Raw genomic sequence first — 19,985 nt, forward strand, 5'->3', positions numbered from 1 at the left:
AGATTGTGCTCGTTTGCCAGCTTAAGCCCTTTTAGCATTGCTAGTAATTCAACTGGATTGTTAGTTATAGAAGGATAACCCCTCATATAGAATATAACCCAGTTTCCGGAGCCATTCCTAATAACTCCCTCTGCTCATCCTACCCCAGGGTTACCCATGGAGGAGCCATCAATGTTAAGCTTGAAGAAACCTCTATCAGGTGGTTCCCATTTAATACTAATGGTTGTCCATTGCTTTTGAGAATTATTCCTTGATAACATGTGATATTCAGTGGCTTGAGCAAGCACCATTTTTGATTGGACATGATGATTCCTCTTATTGAAAATATTGTTGTTTCTTGTTACCCAAATATTCCAAAAGCAGAAGGGCGGAAGGAAGTGCCATTCGAGAAGATCATTAAAGTTTTTGGCTTTTAGCTTGTTCCAAGAAGTATTCCATGTTCCAGGAGTGAACTGTAAGTGCATGGACTGGTCATTAGCATGGGTACAAATACTATTCCAGAACAATGTGGCTTTGGGGCAAAGAAAGAAGATATGGTCTATGGTTTCCTTTATGGAGTTGCACACCTGACAAGTAGGATTGATTTGAATCCCAATACTATGCAGATACTTGTTGGTGGGTAGTCTTTTGTGCATTAGGAGCTATATGAATTATCTAATTTTATTGGGTGTCTCCAACTTCTAAGTCCAACTAAAAGAAGGACTATTTCCAGAGTTAACAATCCATTGTGGGTTAAGCACTATATAAGTAGATTTGGAGGTGAATTACACATTGCTGGTAGTTCCCCAGATGAGTTTATCCTCTTCCATAGGGCTCAAGTTAGGAATAGAATCAGTGATGGCAATAGCCAATTGGTCATGAAGAGGAAATGAGAGGGAGTTCAAATCCCAGTTCCCATTGTTGAACATAGAGGAAACTTTTAAGATTTGTTCCCCAGTGTTTTGGGGCCATTGATGATGAAGTCAATTGGCCCCGTGTTAGGGATCCAGGAGTCAGTAAGGAAGCCCACCATATTACCATTGTTTACCACCCACCTAGAAGGTTTGTTGCAAATTTTCCAGCCTTCTAAGATGCATTGCCAAATTCTGGAATTTGGTTTCCTCATATTCCTACTCAGCACATAGTGTTTAGCAATCAGGGTACTAGCCCACAGAGAGTCAGGTTTGTGAAAGAGCCTCTAGGACATGCCAGAGTGGCATGCCCTGTTATTAAGTTAAGCTTTTTGGATACCCAGTCCACATGGGGCTTTGGTTTTGTAATAACCTCCCAGTTCAGAAGGTGCATCTTTCTCTTTTGTGTTGTAGTACCCTATATGAAATCCCTCTGGATTTTATTGATCCTCTTGTATATGGTCATGGGTAACTTAATATATTGCATCACATGACTGAGAATGGTAGCTAAGTTGGCTTTGGCTAGTGTGGTGTGCCATGCTATATTCAAGAACCTGGTTTTCCTCCCTGCTATCTTAGAGTGCATGCTATCAATGATAAATTGGAAGTCAACATTGGTGGGTCTCTTATGAAATATGGGAAAGCCAAGATATTTTTCAAAGGAGGAAGATGGTTTGATGCCAAGAATACTAGTATACAACTTAATGTTTTCGGTGGATGTGTTTTTTGGAATAGATTACCTTGGATTTAATCAAATTGACTTTCTGGCCAGAGACCAAATTGAAAACGTCCAAAATTTTGAGGATGGTGTGGCAATTCTTTGTGTAAGGTCATCAGCAAAGAAGAGATGGGAGATCCTAGGGCCAATTCTACTAATGGAGATGGAATTCCAATTCAGGATGTCTACTTCATGATCAATCTGCGCGGATAACCTATCCATATACATTATGAAGATTTAAGGGGATATAGGATCCCCCTGTCTGATACCTCTAGAAGGTAGGAATGGGTCAGTCTTGTTGCCATTTATGATAATGAATATTGAAGTTGATGTAATGCATGACATAATGAGGTTGACAAGGCTTCCTGGAAGGTTGTAAAAGAGGAGGGTGATTCTAATGAAAGACCATTCAAGCTTGTCAAAGTCTTTCTCAAGGTCCACTTTGAGGATCATATTACTGACCTTCCCTTTCATTATGTTGAAATGAAAAATGTATTCTTGGACAATGATGGCATTATCAGATGCTTTCCTATTTGAGAGAAAACTAGTCAGGCTGTGACCAATGATGGTGCTTAGATGGGGCTTGAGCCTATTGATAATGATTTTGGTGACTAGCTTATATATAGTATTACAGAGTCCTATAGGTCTAAAGTTCCTAAGCATGGTAACATTGGCACATTTGGGTATGAGGCATAAGTAGGTTGAGTTGATTTCAAGAGGCATTTCACTAGTAGAGAAGACTTTGAAGCAGAAGGTGGTGACATGGTGGGAAACAAGGTGCCAGTATTTCTGGTAGAAGATAGGCTGGAGCCTATCAGGACCAGAAGCTTTTTTGGCCTTGAAGGAATATAGGGCATTTGTGATCTCACTTGGTCTTAGTAGCTGATTGAGGCTTAGTGATGCTTCCTCAGGGAGAGAGTTGAAGCCAGGTGTTGTTTGAGTACTATAGAGGGTGGTGTGAGTGTAGTCAGTGGTGTAGATATTTTTGAGTACACTTTCACCATATCCTTAATGCCCTCTTGGTCATGGGTCCAAATGCCTACCTCATCCTTAAGGGATAAGATTTTATTCCTTCTTCTTATGTTGATGGTAGATGTGTGTAAGAACCTAGTGTTGACATCACCATCACACAACTAATTAATTCTGGCTTTCAGCCTCCAGAAGTCCTCCTCACATATGAGAATGTGTGAGTATTCCTTTTGGAGGTGTGAGTATAAGTGTTGGAGAAATCTGCTAAAAGGAAATTGAGGGAATTTTTGGATCCCAGCCGGCCTGGCTAGAATATGCTTTTTCCTATGAAAAATATTGCTAAAGTCTCCTTATTCCATTTCAAGGCACTGAGTTGAAAATCTGTGGTTGCTTGAGTTAGAGTATCATTATTGGAGAAACTCTGGTGAATGATCAGTGGTAGGTCAGGGTGCCCACACCATATTGTGTCAAATCTAAATGGTCTATTGTGGTTAGTCTGGGCATTATACAGGGAAATGAGCAAATGACAATGATCTGAGTGGATCCTGGGAAGGTGAGTGACACTGGCATTTAGGTACAGGTCAATCCAGTCACTAGTAGCTATGTACCTGTCTAACCTTTCTAAGATAATGTTCTGTTTGTTGGAGTACCTCTTATTACTCCATGTGTATTTACTTCCTTTAAATCCTAGGTCAATTAGATTGCACTTGTTGATGCAATTCTAGAAGTGGTTAGCCCTGGTAGTACTAATGCTATTACCCCTAAATTTGTCTCTGGTTTTTAGGACTTCATTGAAGTCACCCCTACTAACCAACTGCCCTTGAATACAGATTCTATGTTTACCAAATGGTCTCATAGTTTAATCCTATCAGTAAGACTATTACTAGCATAAATAGCACTAAAAAGAAAGAAGTTGGGGGGGAGGGTAAGTACCTTGGCCATGACATAGACACATGAGGAGTAGTGGAGACCTCTTCAAGTTTGATTAGGCCATCTTTCCACATGATCACTATGCCACCAGATTGGCCATTGGCAGGGATTGGAACTGAGCACTAAACTGCAGCTCAGAGGTTAAGTGTTTGTGATCAGCCATACGAGTTTCGAGGAGGACAAGCACTTCGGGGTTGTGGAGTTTGACCATAGAGGAGAAATGCCTCCTAAACTCTGCACCTTTCCCCCTTGGCATTCCATATGATGAAATTCATCAGGAGCTTCTATTGGTGTGGTGTCTTCCTCTTGACACCCTTTCCCTTCCCCTTGGTCAATGCACTCTGACTCTCTCTCTCTCTAGAGATGGTCAGAGTAGAGATATGGAGTGTTATAAGTTTGGTAATGAGGTCAGTTGGAGATTGAGGCTGCATCTTGACATTTTACTTGGACAGAGCGCAATAAGAATTTCGCTGAGACGCTCTTTGAATTCTATCACCTGGATCTTTTCCAATAGTATCACTGCGGTTTTTGGCACTCCTAGATTTGCTAGGGTTTCCTCCAGCTCTAGATTGGACTCCTTGAGAAAGTCCAATGTCTAGTGGAGCATAGAGCTTGGGCCCTCCGGTGATGCTTTTTGTACTGGAGAAACTAAGGGTGATATCACCGGCCCCATTTCTAGAATCGATGTGGGGGGGATACAAGAGGAAAGATGGTATTTTCGGCGGATATTGTGCACTGATTTTTGGGAAGAAAGGCATCGTTTGGCACACCTAGCTCATTAGAAGATTGAACTCCTTCATTGACAGATTCCTTGCCCCACTCGAGTACTGGGCTTGGAGAAGAGTGGTTAGACACAGTTGGTGACTAAAGCTTTCCAGGCCATGGTTGTGCCCCGTTGTTATTGATTAGGATAGGAAGAGGGGGGTCTTGTACATAAATCGGCACCGGGACTGAATCGATCTTCATGTTGAAGACCTGGCTTTGACCCTGCATGACCATTTCTAGCCATGATCCCGGTTAGTGATTTGGGGGAAGAGGAGCAGAGACCAACGTTAGTGGTAGGATGTGTTCTTCCTTCGTTTTCGCCTGACTGGCTGACTGTTGTTGGGGTATTATTGGGATCAATTTTGGGGGCTATTACAGTGGGAAGTTGATTAGCCAAAGTGGTAAAAACAGGGACAATTCCCTTGATTTCATTAGTGTTAATAGAGAACTTGAGATGCGTGGGTTTGCTTGATGAGACAGCAGGTATCACTTCGCCTTCTGCATGGTGATGATTACTTGTTGCATATGGCAGGTTTGGTAAAGATTCGGGGCTAATCTCAGAGCTGGATTTGGGGGAGACAGTGGGGAAGGGTGGACTATGGGGGGTATGGGGGTGTGAGGAGTAGGTGTGGTGCGCGTATGCAGGCGTGTGTTAGTTTGGGCATAATTTCGGGGTCCATCTTTGGGCTATATGCCCATGGTGGGCTCCATTTCCAGATTTTGAGTTTGGGTAGTGGGGGAATCTTTCTTTAGTTGGGTAATAGAAACTGTGAGCTGGGGTGGGGTGTTTTAAAAGTAAGTTAGTTTGGGTCTGTGTCAGTGGGCCTGGTGTAGAGGTAAAGGGGGTGGGTGGATATAGATTGCCAATCTTATTAGTTTTGGGATGTGACATCGAGATATCTAAAAAATTAGAGGGGTTGGGGTTATTTGAATTGTCAATTTTGAGATTACCTGTTTGATGTTTTATCCCCTTGTCCGTAAAGTGGGTAGATTTCCCTTGGTACTAAAATGTTTGAGTGTTTGGGAAATTACTTGTAACAGCATCGAACATTTCTACCTGGATCCCTTTAGCTTTTGAGATTGATTCTTGACATGTGGGGGTTTTAAGCTTTTGTTGCCCTTTCATGTTCTTGTTGAATCTTACAGTTTGCCACTTCTCTTCGTCTACTATAGGGTTATTCACTTGTGGCTCAACCGATTGGTGGGTGATTGAGATTGTTTGGTAATTGCATATGCTGTTAGTATGACCAATTCTCCCACATCCAATACACATAATACCTTCACCCTTATAGACAATTTGTTGGGTGTGCAATCCAATTGTAATATATTTTATGACCGAGGATTCTAGAGGAGCTTGTATGCATAACCTAGCATATTTGCCCCTTAAAGTTGAGGATGTGAATGAGTCTACTTTGAGAAGCCTGCCGGCTCTTGATCCTATTCTTTCTAAGATATCGCGGTCATAAAACTCTGTTAGTAGTTGGGGAAGATGAATCCAAATAGCTGTGGAGGTGAGGAGTGTTTCACCAGGGACAAAGTTTGGTTCCCATCTTCGCACTGTTAGGAAGTGCCCAAAAATGAACCATGGCCCACCATGGAGAGCCTTGGTCATGCTCTACTTCAAATTGAAATTGACAGTGAAAAAATCCCATCCTAGATCAATTAGGATGAGATTTTCCTCCGACTTCCACAACTCATTTAGTTTAGCTTTGAGTGTTAGATGTGGGATTCCTCTCGCAAACATGACAGAGAAGCGCCAGGGGTTGTACAATCTTGCCTCGTCTTCTTAGGTGAGAGCAATGGGTTCATTCGCCATTGGAGACATTGGTAGTGTATTTTTTGTGGTGAAGACCGTGTTCTTGTGCTCAATAGTCTCTTGTCCTCCAGTGCCTCTTTGAAGGTTTGTGTCTTCCATTATTGGGTCTTCCGTGGTGGGAGGGTCTGGTGGTTCCGGTGGATTGAGGTGCGAAGGTTACGCGGCATTGGGCGGTGATGAGGTCATACTTTGGGTATGCAAGTGTTAGTTCTAATTGTAGAGAGCGGTCAGTATTTCTCTCTCTACAGACTTATTACTTCTTCTCTAAAGCTATTTCGCTATTGCATATTGTTAGTGAATTGTTCCTCTAAAAGCACTTATTTGCACTACTATATCGCACATAAATAATTATGTAAAAGGGACCTTCTGGGTTAGTTCATTGACTGATTGAAGCAACCTTTCTAAATAACAATTTGATTTCACGACATTTAAGCACCCGTTTGACCATAGATTTTGGGTATATATTTTTTAAAAATATTTTGAAAATACTATTTATTCATGAAACATGATCAAGTTTTTTTTTCAAATAAAATGCATGTCCAAACACAAATTCAACTTTCAAAAATTATTTTTCAATACAACTTCAATTTGTTTTTCAAGTTTCAATCAAATTTATGTCCAAACGTTAGCTTAAGCTCTCTGATCATGGAAGTTCATATCTACTTATTGTTTTTTTAAAACCCTCTCAAATTTGGAGGATCTATAGTGTTTCCACACTTTTCTTCTACTGTGACTCGAACTCAGTACCTAACGATCGTAGATGTAGGTGCTTTTACCCCTAACAAGCCTCATTGTCATATCTACTTATCTCAAAACGTACTTTGGGTGTTTGGAAGGTAAGTGCCCATCTATTCTTAATTTCTTACTTACACCTCACCTATTTTACTAAAAAGAAAAAATGGAAATTGAAATACAAAGGAATAAAAAAAGAAGCAAAAATGTCTCTTTATTCTTTTGACTGACACCACAGATCGGGACGAATTAAATTCCAATTAAAAAAGATTTCGTGTCCGCTCCTCTAGAAAGTTCTTCCACTCCACGTGTATAAATATTCTCACCACCTTCGCTGAGACTCGATTGATTTCGAGAGCCTTCGCGAAATAGAGAGAGAATAGAGAGTCGCATTCCAATCCTACGCCATAATCTCTTCACGGTGAGTTTCCTTTCATCTGCTTTTTTCTTCTTCTTCTTCTTCTTCTTCTTCTTCTCTTCTCCGACATGAATTAGCAAAAAACTGGATTAGATGATGAAATTGTGTGCCAATTACGTATGTGTGTTTTGTGCTTTTCAGTAATGCTTGATTTAAATTACACCATTTGACGTCATTATAATATGAAATTACCGGATTTGGATGATTTTTTTCGTTTTTTTCCCTCCATAATTACCCTGCACAAGAACAGTTTGGTCTCTGTCGAAATTTGGTTTATTGCGCATTCGTCGTCTTTGAGCTATAATTGTGTGTGATGTTGTTGTTATAGGTTTTGATATATAGTAATGGATGATTTTTACCGTCCACCTTTTGATATAACCAGTGGTGGAGGAGGCAGTCCTGCACGGTTTCATCCGAACCCCTGCGGTACTTAAATATATATATATGAAAACCAGTCAAAATTTCAACAAATGGTAGATCATAATTCATAATTGTAAAACTATGCGGTTGAACCAATCAAGTTTAAATACTTGATCCACCTATATCTCTAACTGGCTGTTGTCTACTTGATTGGATCGACTCTAATAGTGCCATATAATCTGTTATGCCTTAATCTCTAAGGAGAATGGCATTTTCTACTTTTATGTTTTTTGGAATTTTAGAGGGTAAATTGTAAAATAACAGAGGGTAATATAATATGATATTTAGGGATCCTCTAATTTGAGTCAAAAGATAAATTAGTTACCAGTATTGGGATGAAATAGGCCGAGTAGAGCAGAATGGATTTAGAGAATTTATATAGCCTGCACCAACTAGTTTGGGATTAATTGACAAATAAGTTAAAGCAGTGTTGGTAAGCTGGTGCAAAATATTTGAGGCGCTTATTGTATTAGGCTTATTTTTCAGGGATCTTGATTTGATTCATTTACACATGTCTGCTGGGCTTGTGTTGATGTTCTGTGTTGCTCCTTCTCTCTTTTATATATCATAGGCCTAACCCTAACACCTTTAATCTTAACTGCAGATGTCATATTCCAGGAGGTCAAGGTATTGTTTGGTCTTAATGTCGGTTTTATATGGTCATTATTCCTTTTCATATTCGAATATTGCATCTGTATTGCAGGTATTCTCGCTCACCTTCATATGATCTATATAGTAGGTCTGTCTCAAGGTCCAAATATCTTTCAAGGAGCCGGTCAAGGTACATGTCTGCAGTTCACTTATTCCATTTAATATGCTGATAACTAGAGTTTTATGTTATTTAACTGTATTATAATAGCAGGAGCTGTGATTCAAGCGACATTGAGAACCCAGGGAACAATTTGTATGTGACTGGTCTTTCAACCCGCGTTAAAGAACGAGACGTCGAGAAGCATTTTTCAGCTGAGGGGAAGGTATATTTGTTGTTTTTGAAGGTTCCATTCCCTTTTTCTCTGTAGTCAGTTAATGTAGGCCTTTTTGCACTCTATATAAAAGAAAAGACAACGGTGGTCTCATGTAGAACCTGCTCCTATGTGTATACATATTGTTGTGATACAAAAGTCATCAAAGGCTTTTTTCTTGTGCGGTTAGGTTGAAGATGTTCATCTTGTTGTTGACCCATGGACCCGGGAATCTCGTGGGTTTGGTTTCGTGACAATGTCCAGTGTTGAGGAGGCTGATCGCTGCATCAAGTATTTGAACCGCTCGGTACTTGAAGGCAGAGTGATAACGGTGGAGAAGGTAGAATTTACTGAATACTTGCTCAGTTCGTTGAATCTTACATTTACAATTTCCCTTTGCTGGTATTAGCTCTTAGTTGTATCAATACCATAGATTGCTCCTGTCAGTAATTCGAGTTTGAAAGTTGTTTGCTTGTTTCGCCTGGGTTTCTTTGGCAGCAGGGAAGCTGTGTGCAGCAGCTCTTCACCAAAGTCCCAAATAACAAATTGAAACACATCAAGCAAACAGACCGTTAAACCAGAGGGTTGTATAGCCTTCATTTTTGTTTTATTCACTTGCACCCTCGCTGCTTATTATTCATTTTTCTCATTGGAGACTTATATTGCGACATTGTATCCCCGTCAAACCACCTAAGTCTAGATATTTCGTCTAAAAATTGTCTCTTATATATGCAGGCTAGGAGGAGAAGAGGTAGAACACCTACTCCAGGAAAATATTTGGGTCTCAGAACAGTCCGTGGTATGATATCCTTTCCTGAGCATTAATTCACTTGGTTTATCAGTCTGTGATGTCTTCTAATTTCCACCTTGTGAATGTAGTTCGTCACGAATCACGAAGTTATTCCCCTCGTTCAAGGAGTCGCTCTCCCCGTTACTCTTCTGAGAGTTACAGGAGCAGGAGCAGATCTTACTCTCCATATTACAGACGAGAGCGTAGATCCTACTCTCCCTGTTACAGAGGACGCCAGAGATCCCATTCTCCATATTACAGTCGCCGCCACCGTCACTCATACTCACCTTATTCTCCTTACTATAGTCGTGGCAGATCTTATTCTCGATCTTCATCTCCATATGGCAGATTGCCCGTGAGCTGCCGTGATCGTTCCTATTCTCCAGATGACCGTTATTATAGTAGAAGCCGCTACCGTGACTGCTCTCCTGTCAACAGGAGGTGTGATCGTTCCTACTCTCCAAATGACGGTTACTACAGAAGAAGCCACCGTGACTACTCTCCTAACAGCCGAGATCTTTCCTACTCTCCGGATGATCGAGAGAGCCGCTATCGTGGCTACTCCCCTGGCAACAGATACTATCGAAGGAGCCGATATCGTTCCATTTCTCGGAGCATTTCACCTCGTTATCGAAGGTCCAGGAGAAGCTACTCACGCAGTGTATCACCTAGGTGGTCAAAGAGGAGCTATTCGAGAAGTGTTTCCAGGAGTAGTCAGTCTTGTAGCAGTTATTCTCCTAGTCCAAAGAGAATCTCTAAGAGAAGTCACAGTGTTAGTGCATCTTCTAGATTTGTTTCAAGGTCTGTTACACCTAGGTCTTCGTCTCCTTCATCATGAAGGACTACACTATTAGGAGGATTTAGTCTGTCACTCTGTTGTGAAGAGCTTAAAGTCTTTATAAGGTTGGTCTTATTCAAGATAAATCTGCTTTCTATCTTATATGACTGGTAGAAATGGGGTTTAGACTGTCGTTTGTCTTTTACTATTGTGCGTTATCTGTGAACTGTTGAAGTAATTTGTGGCATATTGACATCTGTACTAGGCTGCGCGTATATTTCTCACTTCGGTCATTGCCTTTTGCTAGCTTTTTTCTGTTGGTTGTGTATAACATTGAATTTCGTCGGTCAGGTTAAAAATGTTGGGTTTCCTTTTAACTATCTGTAGTGCATGATATTTGAAGCCTTGAACTGGTGGTAGTTTGCATAGGTTTTATATATAGTCTCGAATTATAAGTAGTTACATAGTTGTGATATAACTGTTGGCCATGATTATCTGTAGTTCATGTGGGCGTTCCTCACTGGTAACGGTCTAACGGATGGACTATAGAGAGTATGTTCTTGGAAGAATATACTAGGGTGATCTTATCCTTGACAAAACTCTTGTAGAACCCTAAAATTGGTGGTACATATTTTTGTTTTATTCCACATATTTTAAGGGGTATTTGATTTTTTTTTCCCCTTTGTTCACTAAAAATGGAGGAAGCAACATTTGTTTTTATATGTACTGGGTAAACAAACGAGTAGGTAATCTTTGTTTGTGGAATAGAAGTGGTGCTTGAACGAGCTAAATGCAGACTGTCACCCCTCTGCTTTTGCTTTGCCATTGATGGGAAGTCCAACTGTCCAAGATAGAACGGGCTTGCAGGTCGATATGCCATTTGGATGAACAGAACAGTGCTCTGCAAAAAGATGGAGACTGGAATTCTACATGTAATTAGACTATGTTCAATAAATTTTGAAGGGTTTCTACTGCAATATTCCCAGGGTAACATGGTTGGTAAGGATATTTATATAATCGAAACTCAAATTTTTGAATGGAGGCGTTATTTTAGTAGTACATGTCACGTCCAGCCAGTGGACGCCAGAATGTTTGAAGGTGCGGTCACCCTTTCGATATCCTTATAAAAACTAGTCTTTTCGTTGAGCAAAAAGAAAGAAAAACGGAAGGTAGGTGACAATGCAAGTTGATCCCCCTTCTATTTCTTTAAATTACATGACATAATTCAAGAAATATTCATAAATGATAAAAGTATATTAATTCCCCTCATTCTTTCATCCTCTTCATCCTACCATACTATATAAAGAGATGAGATCACCAATGGAATATTGTTTTTTCTCCAAAATCTTCCGGTCAACTGTCTATATATCTATATCCATATATCAACTATATGAATCCTCTATTTCTTCTGTTTTATTTGAACCAGTTTCATTCCAAACCAGAAGGCACGCATTATCAACAAAGGAGGTAGTAATTATTGGATCCATCCCATGGCTCATGTGAAAGTTAATGAATCTTCTTTTTTTGTTTTGTCAAGCCAACCAATTTAGAAGTTCAATTTGGGCAACTAGCTTTTGAAGTGAATATTGATGTCATTGCATACATCAATATGGGCATTCTTCAACTATAAATAGGTGCCTTTACCTTCATTTGTAATCACACCAAAACAAAGAGAAAGAGAGTGATTTACAGAGTAAGAAGCAAAATACTCTGTGAGGAAAAATATAGAGAGTTTGAGCGATATTGTAGTGAGGTGGAAAAATCAAAAGAGAGTTATTTCTTTTGAGTGTTTAGTGATTTTGGAGTATTTTACTCGGTACCAAAAATTATAAAATCCTCGCTATAGTGAAATCAGTTGCTCCTCTTGGGCCGTGGTTTTTTCCTTATTCAGAAGGGGTTTCCACGTAAAAATTTCGGTGTCATTGTTTCTCTTATTATTACCGTTGGTTACAGTATTTTAATAATCCGCATTTATTATAGTCGTATACCGTGAATATTATTTCTGTGAGGGTTTATTTTCCCAACAGTCAGACCTCTTTATAACAATATCGCTTTATAACAATAATCATTCACTATAAAAGATAAGTTTTTATGAAACCAATTTTTATGGTATGTTATAATATATGTTCTTTATAACACTTTAATATAATAGCCAAAAAAAATCCAGAATAAATGAGGATGTTATAAAGAGATTTAACTGTATATCTATCTATCTATATCTCTCTCTCTATATATATATAACAGAGCCCATAATCCATCAGTAAAAGGGGAATGCAATGAAGAAAGATAAAAATCAGAAAGAATTTTCCAAATGAAATATGGGAGTGAGCAAAGGGAAGTTTTCAGGATAAACTACATCGAGTTGATTCATAGCCTAACTTACTGAACTGCTATGATGAAGAGATAAATGGAAAATATGAGATTTGAAGCAACATACAGGAAGTATAGTAGCTAAATTCACGATATTGATATATTAGAAAGAAAGATGGGAGAAAAACAACTTAGGTTGGGTGGATAAGCAGCAATAAGTCAAGCCCATTACTCGTTATATATAGTAACTAATTGGAGACTCGACGCAAGTAACTTAATCACAATTTTATCAATAGCCTGTGTTCTTTAAATACAGATTCTACTACCCAAAGTTTCATTTACAAAAGGGCCACAATTTTAGTAAGAAAATGGAAGGTGGAGGATGCTTGCTGCATTGAGATCTTCTGTAATCTAACAACAAAAATGCACCTAGATGGAGGCTTCAAATACATACATAAAATAGTGATGACATGAATATTTAATTTTCACAAAATTCATGAACCAATAATGAGGAAATGGGAAGAATGAGGAGGGCTTACATCTGCCTTCACACTTGAAAGAAATGAAATAGACATGTCTACTGATACATTCATTGGGAGACCCTGCACAAAGACTGCTGCAGCCCCAACATCGTCAACAAGACCGGCTATGGCGCCAGGGGCTAATTTCCCTTCTCTATCCTACAAATTTAAGCACAAACAGACTTTAATTTCCAAGCAATAATCAAGTAATTAACAAAATAGGAAATAGGGTCAATTTCAAAACATACAGTCTGTATACAATCGATTCGGGCAAAATACATGCATAAACACACATACTTGCTCCGTCCCATTTTATATGACAATCTTTCCCTTTTAGAGCGTGATAAGATGTTTGACACCAATATATTTCTATATGATTATTCCAACTTTTAAACTTCTTGATGCATTGCTATCAAACTAACTTTTCAATCATCACTTTAATATTCTTTTCTACTCTTACTAATAACATCATATAGATGTCAAATTTAGCATTTTAAGCTCCGTGTTCAGTGAAATACTGTAAACTCGATACACTAGAAGAAAGTGCAAACCGGAGAATGCCATACAGTGAGGCGAGGAGGAACTTTAAAGGTGCAAATTAAAAGACTAGACCGGGTTCAACGCGGTCAACTCAGATTCCTCTGACCGCATAACAGTTATAGAAGCTAAACTCGGTGAGGAGGAAATGCAAGTGATGAAACCCGGTCCGTTTCTTCTTGGGTTAGTTGAAGGAAAGCTTTTGCTTCCACTTACAGCTTGCTCTATTGTAGAATTTTTGTTTTCCCCTCAATTCTACAAGTGTGTATATATATTCCAGCTGGTTCTTGATATAGTGGATTTAGACAAGCTCCTTAGTCCTTACGTAAAGAAATGGAGAAGATGATATAAAATGTTACGTAATTTCAACAAGAGAAATCTAGGTAAACGCAAAGCCGGACCGAATACAATTTTAGATGAGTTGACCCTTCGGATCCCGCCAATTCTTTATAGCTTGTGTATCTGATGAAATTGCGGGAATTACACCATTATATTTTCAAAAAAAAAATAAAAATTCATATTACCTGCTATCCAACTTGCATGACTGGCAAGTCGCAACAGTAGGTAAGGGATCTATATAAGTATTATATGTAATTATGGCCAATATTTTGGCTAATGGAATCCATCTTACATAAGTATAAGCATCTTTGCAAAGTGTAGACTTTGTTGGCAATATTCTTTGCAACCCAAAAATATTGCATTGTGTGTTGGACATCATTTGCACAAGTTGTATTTCTTCTTTTACACCTAAGAGGCCAAGACTTTTTTGCCTATAAAAGGGAGGGCCATTAGTTCATTTTAGACACACCAACAAGACTTGAGTCTTCGTTTCTTGCTTCTTCCTTTCCTCCTTTATTACGAGTGTTTTGTATGAAAGTTAGTGTTGGAAAGCATTTGTGTGAACCCTTTCTTTGGAGTAATCTTGTGAGGTTATTCTCTTAGGGTATTTGGGATTAATTAGAGTGTTTATTCTAATTTTGTACTCTCGTTTGTACTCTTGTTGATATAGTGAAATTGTTCCTCTCCGCTTGTGGACGTAGGTCACTTTGACCGAATCACGTTAAATTTATGTCTTCTTTATATGCTTTAATTGCCATTGTTATCAACTTCCATTGTCTTTGTTATTGTCATTATACCGTTGTTTGGCTAAATTCCGCACTACCCGAGTTCCCGATCCTAACATTATATATGGTTTCTAGTATTTTGTAATGTTACTGTGTATCTGATGTATAATATATATGGCATATTGAACCTGGCAGTCTGGTATGACTAGAACCAATACAAATATTTCCCCCAATTTATCCAGTACGTTTACTGGCTTTTATCTGTTGGTGGTAGTAATACATTTCATCAGTTTGTCATAAGTTAAAATATTTGTGTCATCTGTTTGCATCAAATGTGGAATTTGAACTTTATGAGTTCGGTATTGCCACTGAACCTACCGTTTAAGTTACTTGGTTCGAAATTTAATATTTATACATAACTAGTAGATTTCTTAATACATATAGAGTCAAAACATAACTATTGGTCCGGCTGAACCGTAGCTAATACTGAATATCAGCCCCTATTGTGCCATAATATTTGAGCGTTGAACTAGTGGTTTTGTATAGGTTTTGCACATAGCCTTGAAGAAGGTTGGTGTACAGGTATTGCATATAGCCCATTGGCCCCAATTATATGGTTTAGGTGAGCGTTCTTCTTAGTGGTAACTTGTAATTTATCCTTGACAAGAGCTCGTTTTTCATTTCCAGTTACTTTCCAGAACCACCAACTTATTCTTGACAAGAGAGCAATTAATATTATCCTAGTTGCAAAGGATTGTTTGGATAGTGATAAAAAGTAGTTGCACTATGAACCAATTACCAAAGAATACAACAACAATCCAGTATAATTTCACTAATGGGGCCTGAGGAGAATAGTGTGTCCCTCCCTCCAAAAACTCCCCACCTTGCTCTTGGGGTGACTCGAACTCACAACCTCTTGGTTGGAAGTTAGCAACCCATTCTTGCCTATATCTAAAGCAAAGTATAAGTTTATATGTATGGAATAAACAAAAGCAGCGACTAACTTGAGGGTGATACATCCATTATACAGAAAGATAGTTACCCTAAACTGTACCAACAGCTGTTACTCAGTAAAACCCAAATCTTTTTTATTGAGCAAAAAGAAAAAAAAAAGTCAGTTTACAATACAAGTAGACCCCTTTGTTCTTTCTTTAAACAAGGTGATCGAAAGCAAGAGATATTCGTAAGTTTTTACTCTTTCTATCCTCCCTTTCTTTCATGCTCTTATCCTACCAAAATAGAGAGGAGATAGCCAAAATGAATTTTGTTTTGCCAAGGGGGGAAGGGGGCAGAAAGAATGGACTTTTCTGTTAGAAACAACATTCACAAATTGGAATCAATTTATACTGTAGAATTCAACTCCACATCTTTGCTAAATGAAAATCTTGTAATCAATATTTACATGGCACTTGTTCCTCAGGCATGATGCTGCTCCATACATTCATGGCAAGAAAAAGCTATGCACCATTTATTGATTTAAAACAAGAAAACATACATATGGACAAGGTAGTGGAAACTGAACTACGTATTCAAGGAGGCATCTTGGTCCATAGAAATACTTCATCATATTTTACTGGCATGTTTACCAAATAACGAATGGCGCCCCTCAGCAATGAGCTCCCCAGTAGTTTTATTTTTCAAAAGTACACTTGTCCCAGAATAACCTCCTTTCTGACCCAAGACTCGACCAACGATCTCCAGCTCATCCTGCAAATATCCCATGCAAAGACATGTAAGAAAGTCCATAATTAACCCAATAGTAGAGGTTGAATGCACATTAAGAAAGACGATAAGCAGAATTAATTTTCCAAATGAAAGATGGGAGTGATCAAAGGCAGGATAGACCACATTGAGTTGGTTCAATCCCTAACTAACTTAACTTCTCTGATGAAGAGATAAGGGTAAAATACGAGACATGAGGCAAAATAGTGGAAGTCTGGCAGCTTATTACATGCTAGTACTATTAGCTTAGCAGAAAGAAAGATGTGAGAAAAATTGGATAAGCACCAATAAGTGAAGTGCATCTGTAGCTACTATCTGATTGGAGACTTGTACTGGAGAAGCAAGTAAGTATGACTTTCAAAAGCCTGTGTCTTTTAAATATAAATTCTACTACCCAAAGTTGAGTGCACTATTCTCTTACGCACGAAAACAGTCTTGGAAATAAAACTGGAAGTTAGAGGGGGCTTGCTGTATGCTGCTCTACTGCAATCAACACCAAATATGGGCCTGTTTTAAGGCTTGAAATACGTACATAAAGGTAAAATAGAGAGTGTATTCCTACATGTTCCGTATGCAGCAAAAACTGGGCATACATACAAATAAAATCCATATATGGTAGGCAATGCTGAAAAATACTAGCCAGGGAAGGGCCCCATAAAGATGACCTAGTTACTCAATCGAAGCATTATTTAGAGGGCAACAACTTGATTAACTTACAGCCAAAGCATTATTTAGAGGGCAACAACTTGATTAACTTACAGCCAACTCATGAGCCGTTGCCAATCACTCAACCCTCAGTGTCTACTGGAAAGGTGGTGGTTCTATGTCCCCAATATAGCCTTGTAGGAACCATTCCGGAGTATTCCTCATACCAATATACCGTTACCAGCATGCATCTCACTACCCACGATCATTACCAGAAGTATTCTCTTGACTGAGTCCTCAGTTTTTGACTGTAGTAGGAATATTCTGAAAGGAGAAGAGTTCTTTTCTACTTAAGAAAGGTTGAAGCTAATGGATGTGACCTGGTCCTTTTTTTTTGATAAGTAAAGATTTTGTTAAAACTGGTACCAAGATGGTACATAAAGAAAGTACAAGACCAGGCTACAGCTCTTAATTACTTCATTCATACTACATATTTTCTCCTAACAAATGCAAAAAATCCAAATACTGGTCCTTATCTAAAGAACTGCTATAACACCAGAAGTACAAATGCTTAATGCATTTGTTTTTCACTCTAGTAATCTGCAGCCTCTTCCCCTCGAAGCATGCTTTATTTCTTTCTAGCCATAAAGTCTGTGGATGTGACCTGGTCTTGAGGATGTATTGGTGTGACGAGCCGATAGGCCGTTTTGAGTATTAGCCTTAATCAATTGTCTAAAAATGACTAGTTGTGTACTAATGTTGGCTTGCCTAGCAAGTGGACGTTAGGCGCCATCATGACCACGCGGTTGGGGATTTCGGATCGTGACAATTGGATTGATCTATATTTCATCTATAGATCTGCATACCTCATAGTGTCTCTTTTTCTTAAAGAGAGCAAATTCATCACGCTGATGGGACAAACTGATAAGACAGAATTAGCTACAGCTGACCAGGAAAAATATGCTAAAAGTGCTGCAGAAGTGCTTCGTGGTTGTTTTGCCCAACTATACTCATTAGAATGCACCCAGAACCATCATTTAGGAAATGGTTTGTAAATGATAGAAAAGTCGATGATTGTTCCAATGAAGTATTATTATTATCTATATTTGGACTGGTTGCCCGAATATGTAAGAGAGGAACCTAATCAACTAGTTTGTTAATGTCATGGGTATACAGTTCATAGCTTTTGTTATTCGCACGACTTGCGAATATGGAGCTAATCTATCTTCCTCTTTAGGTGTTTCAAGTCTTTCTTCAGAAATTTCCTCTAATTAGTCTTTCTTTCCATGTTAACTCTGAAGTACAACATGATCATACTAAAAGGTGCATATGAATATTTTCACAAAATTCATGAACCCATAATGAAATCCTTGAATAGTAGAAAGAATGAGGAGGGCTTACATCTGCCTTCGCACTTGAAAGAAATGAAATCGACATATCCACTGATACATTCATCGGGAGACCCTCCACATAGATTACTGCACCCCCGACTTCGTCAACTAGATTGGCAATGGCTCCAGATGCTAGTTTTCCTTCTCTATCCTATAAATTTTACATCAAAGAAACTTCAATTTCCGAGCAACAATGCATTCAAAAAGAAAGAAGAAAACAGTCAATTTAATTTCAAAACCCTTCATCTGCATAGAATTGGAAAAGGCAAAATATGTGCATATATCACAAACAGATAATAAAATACTTACTCCATCCCAATTTATATGAAAATCTTTCTAACAAGGGTAGTGTCCGAGCCAGCTTGCACTCAATTTATATGATACTCTCACCATTTTTTGAATATACTAAGATGTTTGACACCTTTATACATGTCATAATTATCAAGACATTCAAGAATTCAAATTTTAAATTTTGACCAAATGCTTGTTTATCAAACCAACTTTTCCATAATTGCTTCAATCTTCAAATCAACTAGTACTACTCTACTAATCTCTTCAACCATTACTTGTGATAAATAGCATATATTCCTATACAATTATCACAAGACACAACATTCAAGAATTCTGATTTGTTAAGCTATACAAACTTTAAACATTGATATAAAGCTTTATCAAACTAACTTTTCAACCATCACTTGAGTATTTTCTTAAAATATCACTAAAATAATACATCCATTAATCATATTTAATATTTGGAAAATGTGAAGCACACAACACATGCTGGGGAAGAAAGGGTAAATTGGGGGATAGTCATACAGTGAGGCGAGGAGGAACTTTGAAGGAGCAAAAGACTTGACCCGGTTCAACTCGATCAACTCGGATGCCTCTGAGCGCATAATACTGATAGAAGCTAAACTCGGCCCCGAATCGGTGAGGAGGAAATGCAAGTGATGAAACCCGGTCCGATTCTACTTGGGTTGGTTCAAGAAAAGCTTTCGCTTTATCCATTTGCTTCTCTCTTCTTGGCGTTATGAAATGTTGATGAAGAAGAGAAATATATGCAAACACAGAACTTGGTCAACTGGTTTTGAGGTCACTTTTTCTTTCTTTACATTTTAAAACAAATATTAGATGAGTTGACTCTTCCAACAACATCATGGACAAAAACTGTTCGCTTGCTCATAACAAAACACATGAATACATGAATGTCAAATACGAATGTTTATACAAACACATTTACCACTTAATAAGGACAAGTAATATCTTTCTCATTTTAATTTGCAACTTTTTATTTGTTTGTTGCAAAGACCGAGTGATTGTAACTAAGCAAGCATTTCTCAGACTTACTCTTTCAGCTTGCATAACTGGTAGAGATAGGCGGATCCACTATTTTGGGGTGCACTATTAAGAACACATGGATTTAGAATATATAAATTTTACGGTTTCTTACTATTGGGTACCCATTGCACTTTTAGAATTATAATTTCATTTTTTTAGAAAAGTAATTTTCTTACATTTATATCTATTTTTCATGTTGAAAATATTGAGATTAATTGAATCCAATTCAGAGGCGGATCCATAATTTAAATTTTATGGGTTCAATTTTA

At 38.3% G+C, this 19,985-nt stretch overlaps 2 protein-coding genes across 2 annotated transcripts; one reads left to right on the plus strand and one right to left on the minus strand.

Moving 5' to 3' along the window:
* The first annotated feature begins 7,116 nt into the window (after positions 1-7,116).
* Positions 7,117-10,472, plus strand: LOC107779600 (uncharacterized). The gene is made up of 7 exons (XM_016600053.2): positions 7,117-7,241; positions 8,263-8,285; positions 8,362-8,439; positions 8,521-8,632; positions 8,811-8,960; positions 9,356-9,419; positions 9,500-10,472. The coding sequence occupies exons 2-7, from the start codon at positions 8,263-8,265 to the stop codon at positions 10,246-10,248; spliced, it is 1,176 nt and encodes a 391-aa protein (XP_016455539.1). The 5' UTR covers positions 7,117-7,241; the 3' UTR covers positions 10,249-10,472.
* A 5,470-nt stretch (positions 10,473-15,942) lies between these two features.
* Positions 15,943-19,729, minus strand: LOC107779599 (uncharacterized). Its single transcript, XM_016600051.2, has 3 exons — positions 19,195-19,729; positions 18,389-18,529; positions 15,943-16,327 (listed from the first exon to the last, which is right to left on the minus strand). The coding sequence occupies exons 1-3, from the start codon at positions 19,384-19,386 to the stop codon at positions 16,184-16,186; spliced, it is 477 nt and encodes a 158-aa protein (XP_016455537.1). The 5' UTR covers positions 19,387-19,729; the 3' UTR covers positions 15,943-16,183.
* Positions 19,730-19,985: the final 256 nt, after the last annotated feature.

This window comes from Nicotiana tabacum, chromosome 22, assembly GCF_000715075.1.
Source record: "Nicotiana tabacum cultivar K326 chromosome 22, ASM71507v2, whole genome shotgun sequence".
Lineage (NCBI taxonomy): Eukaryota > Viridiplantae > Streptophyta > Magnoliopsida > Solanales > Solanaceae > Nicotiana > Nicotiana tabacum.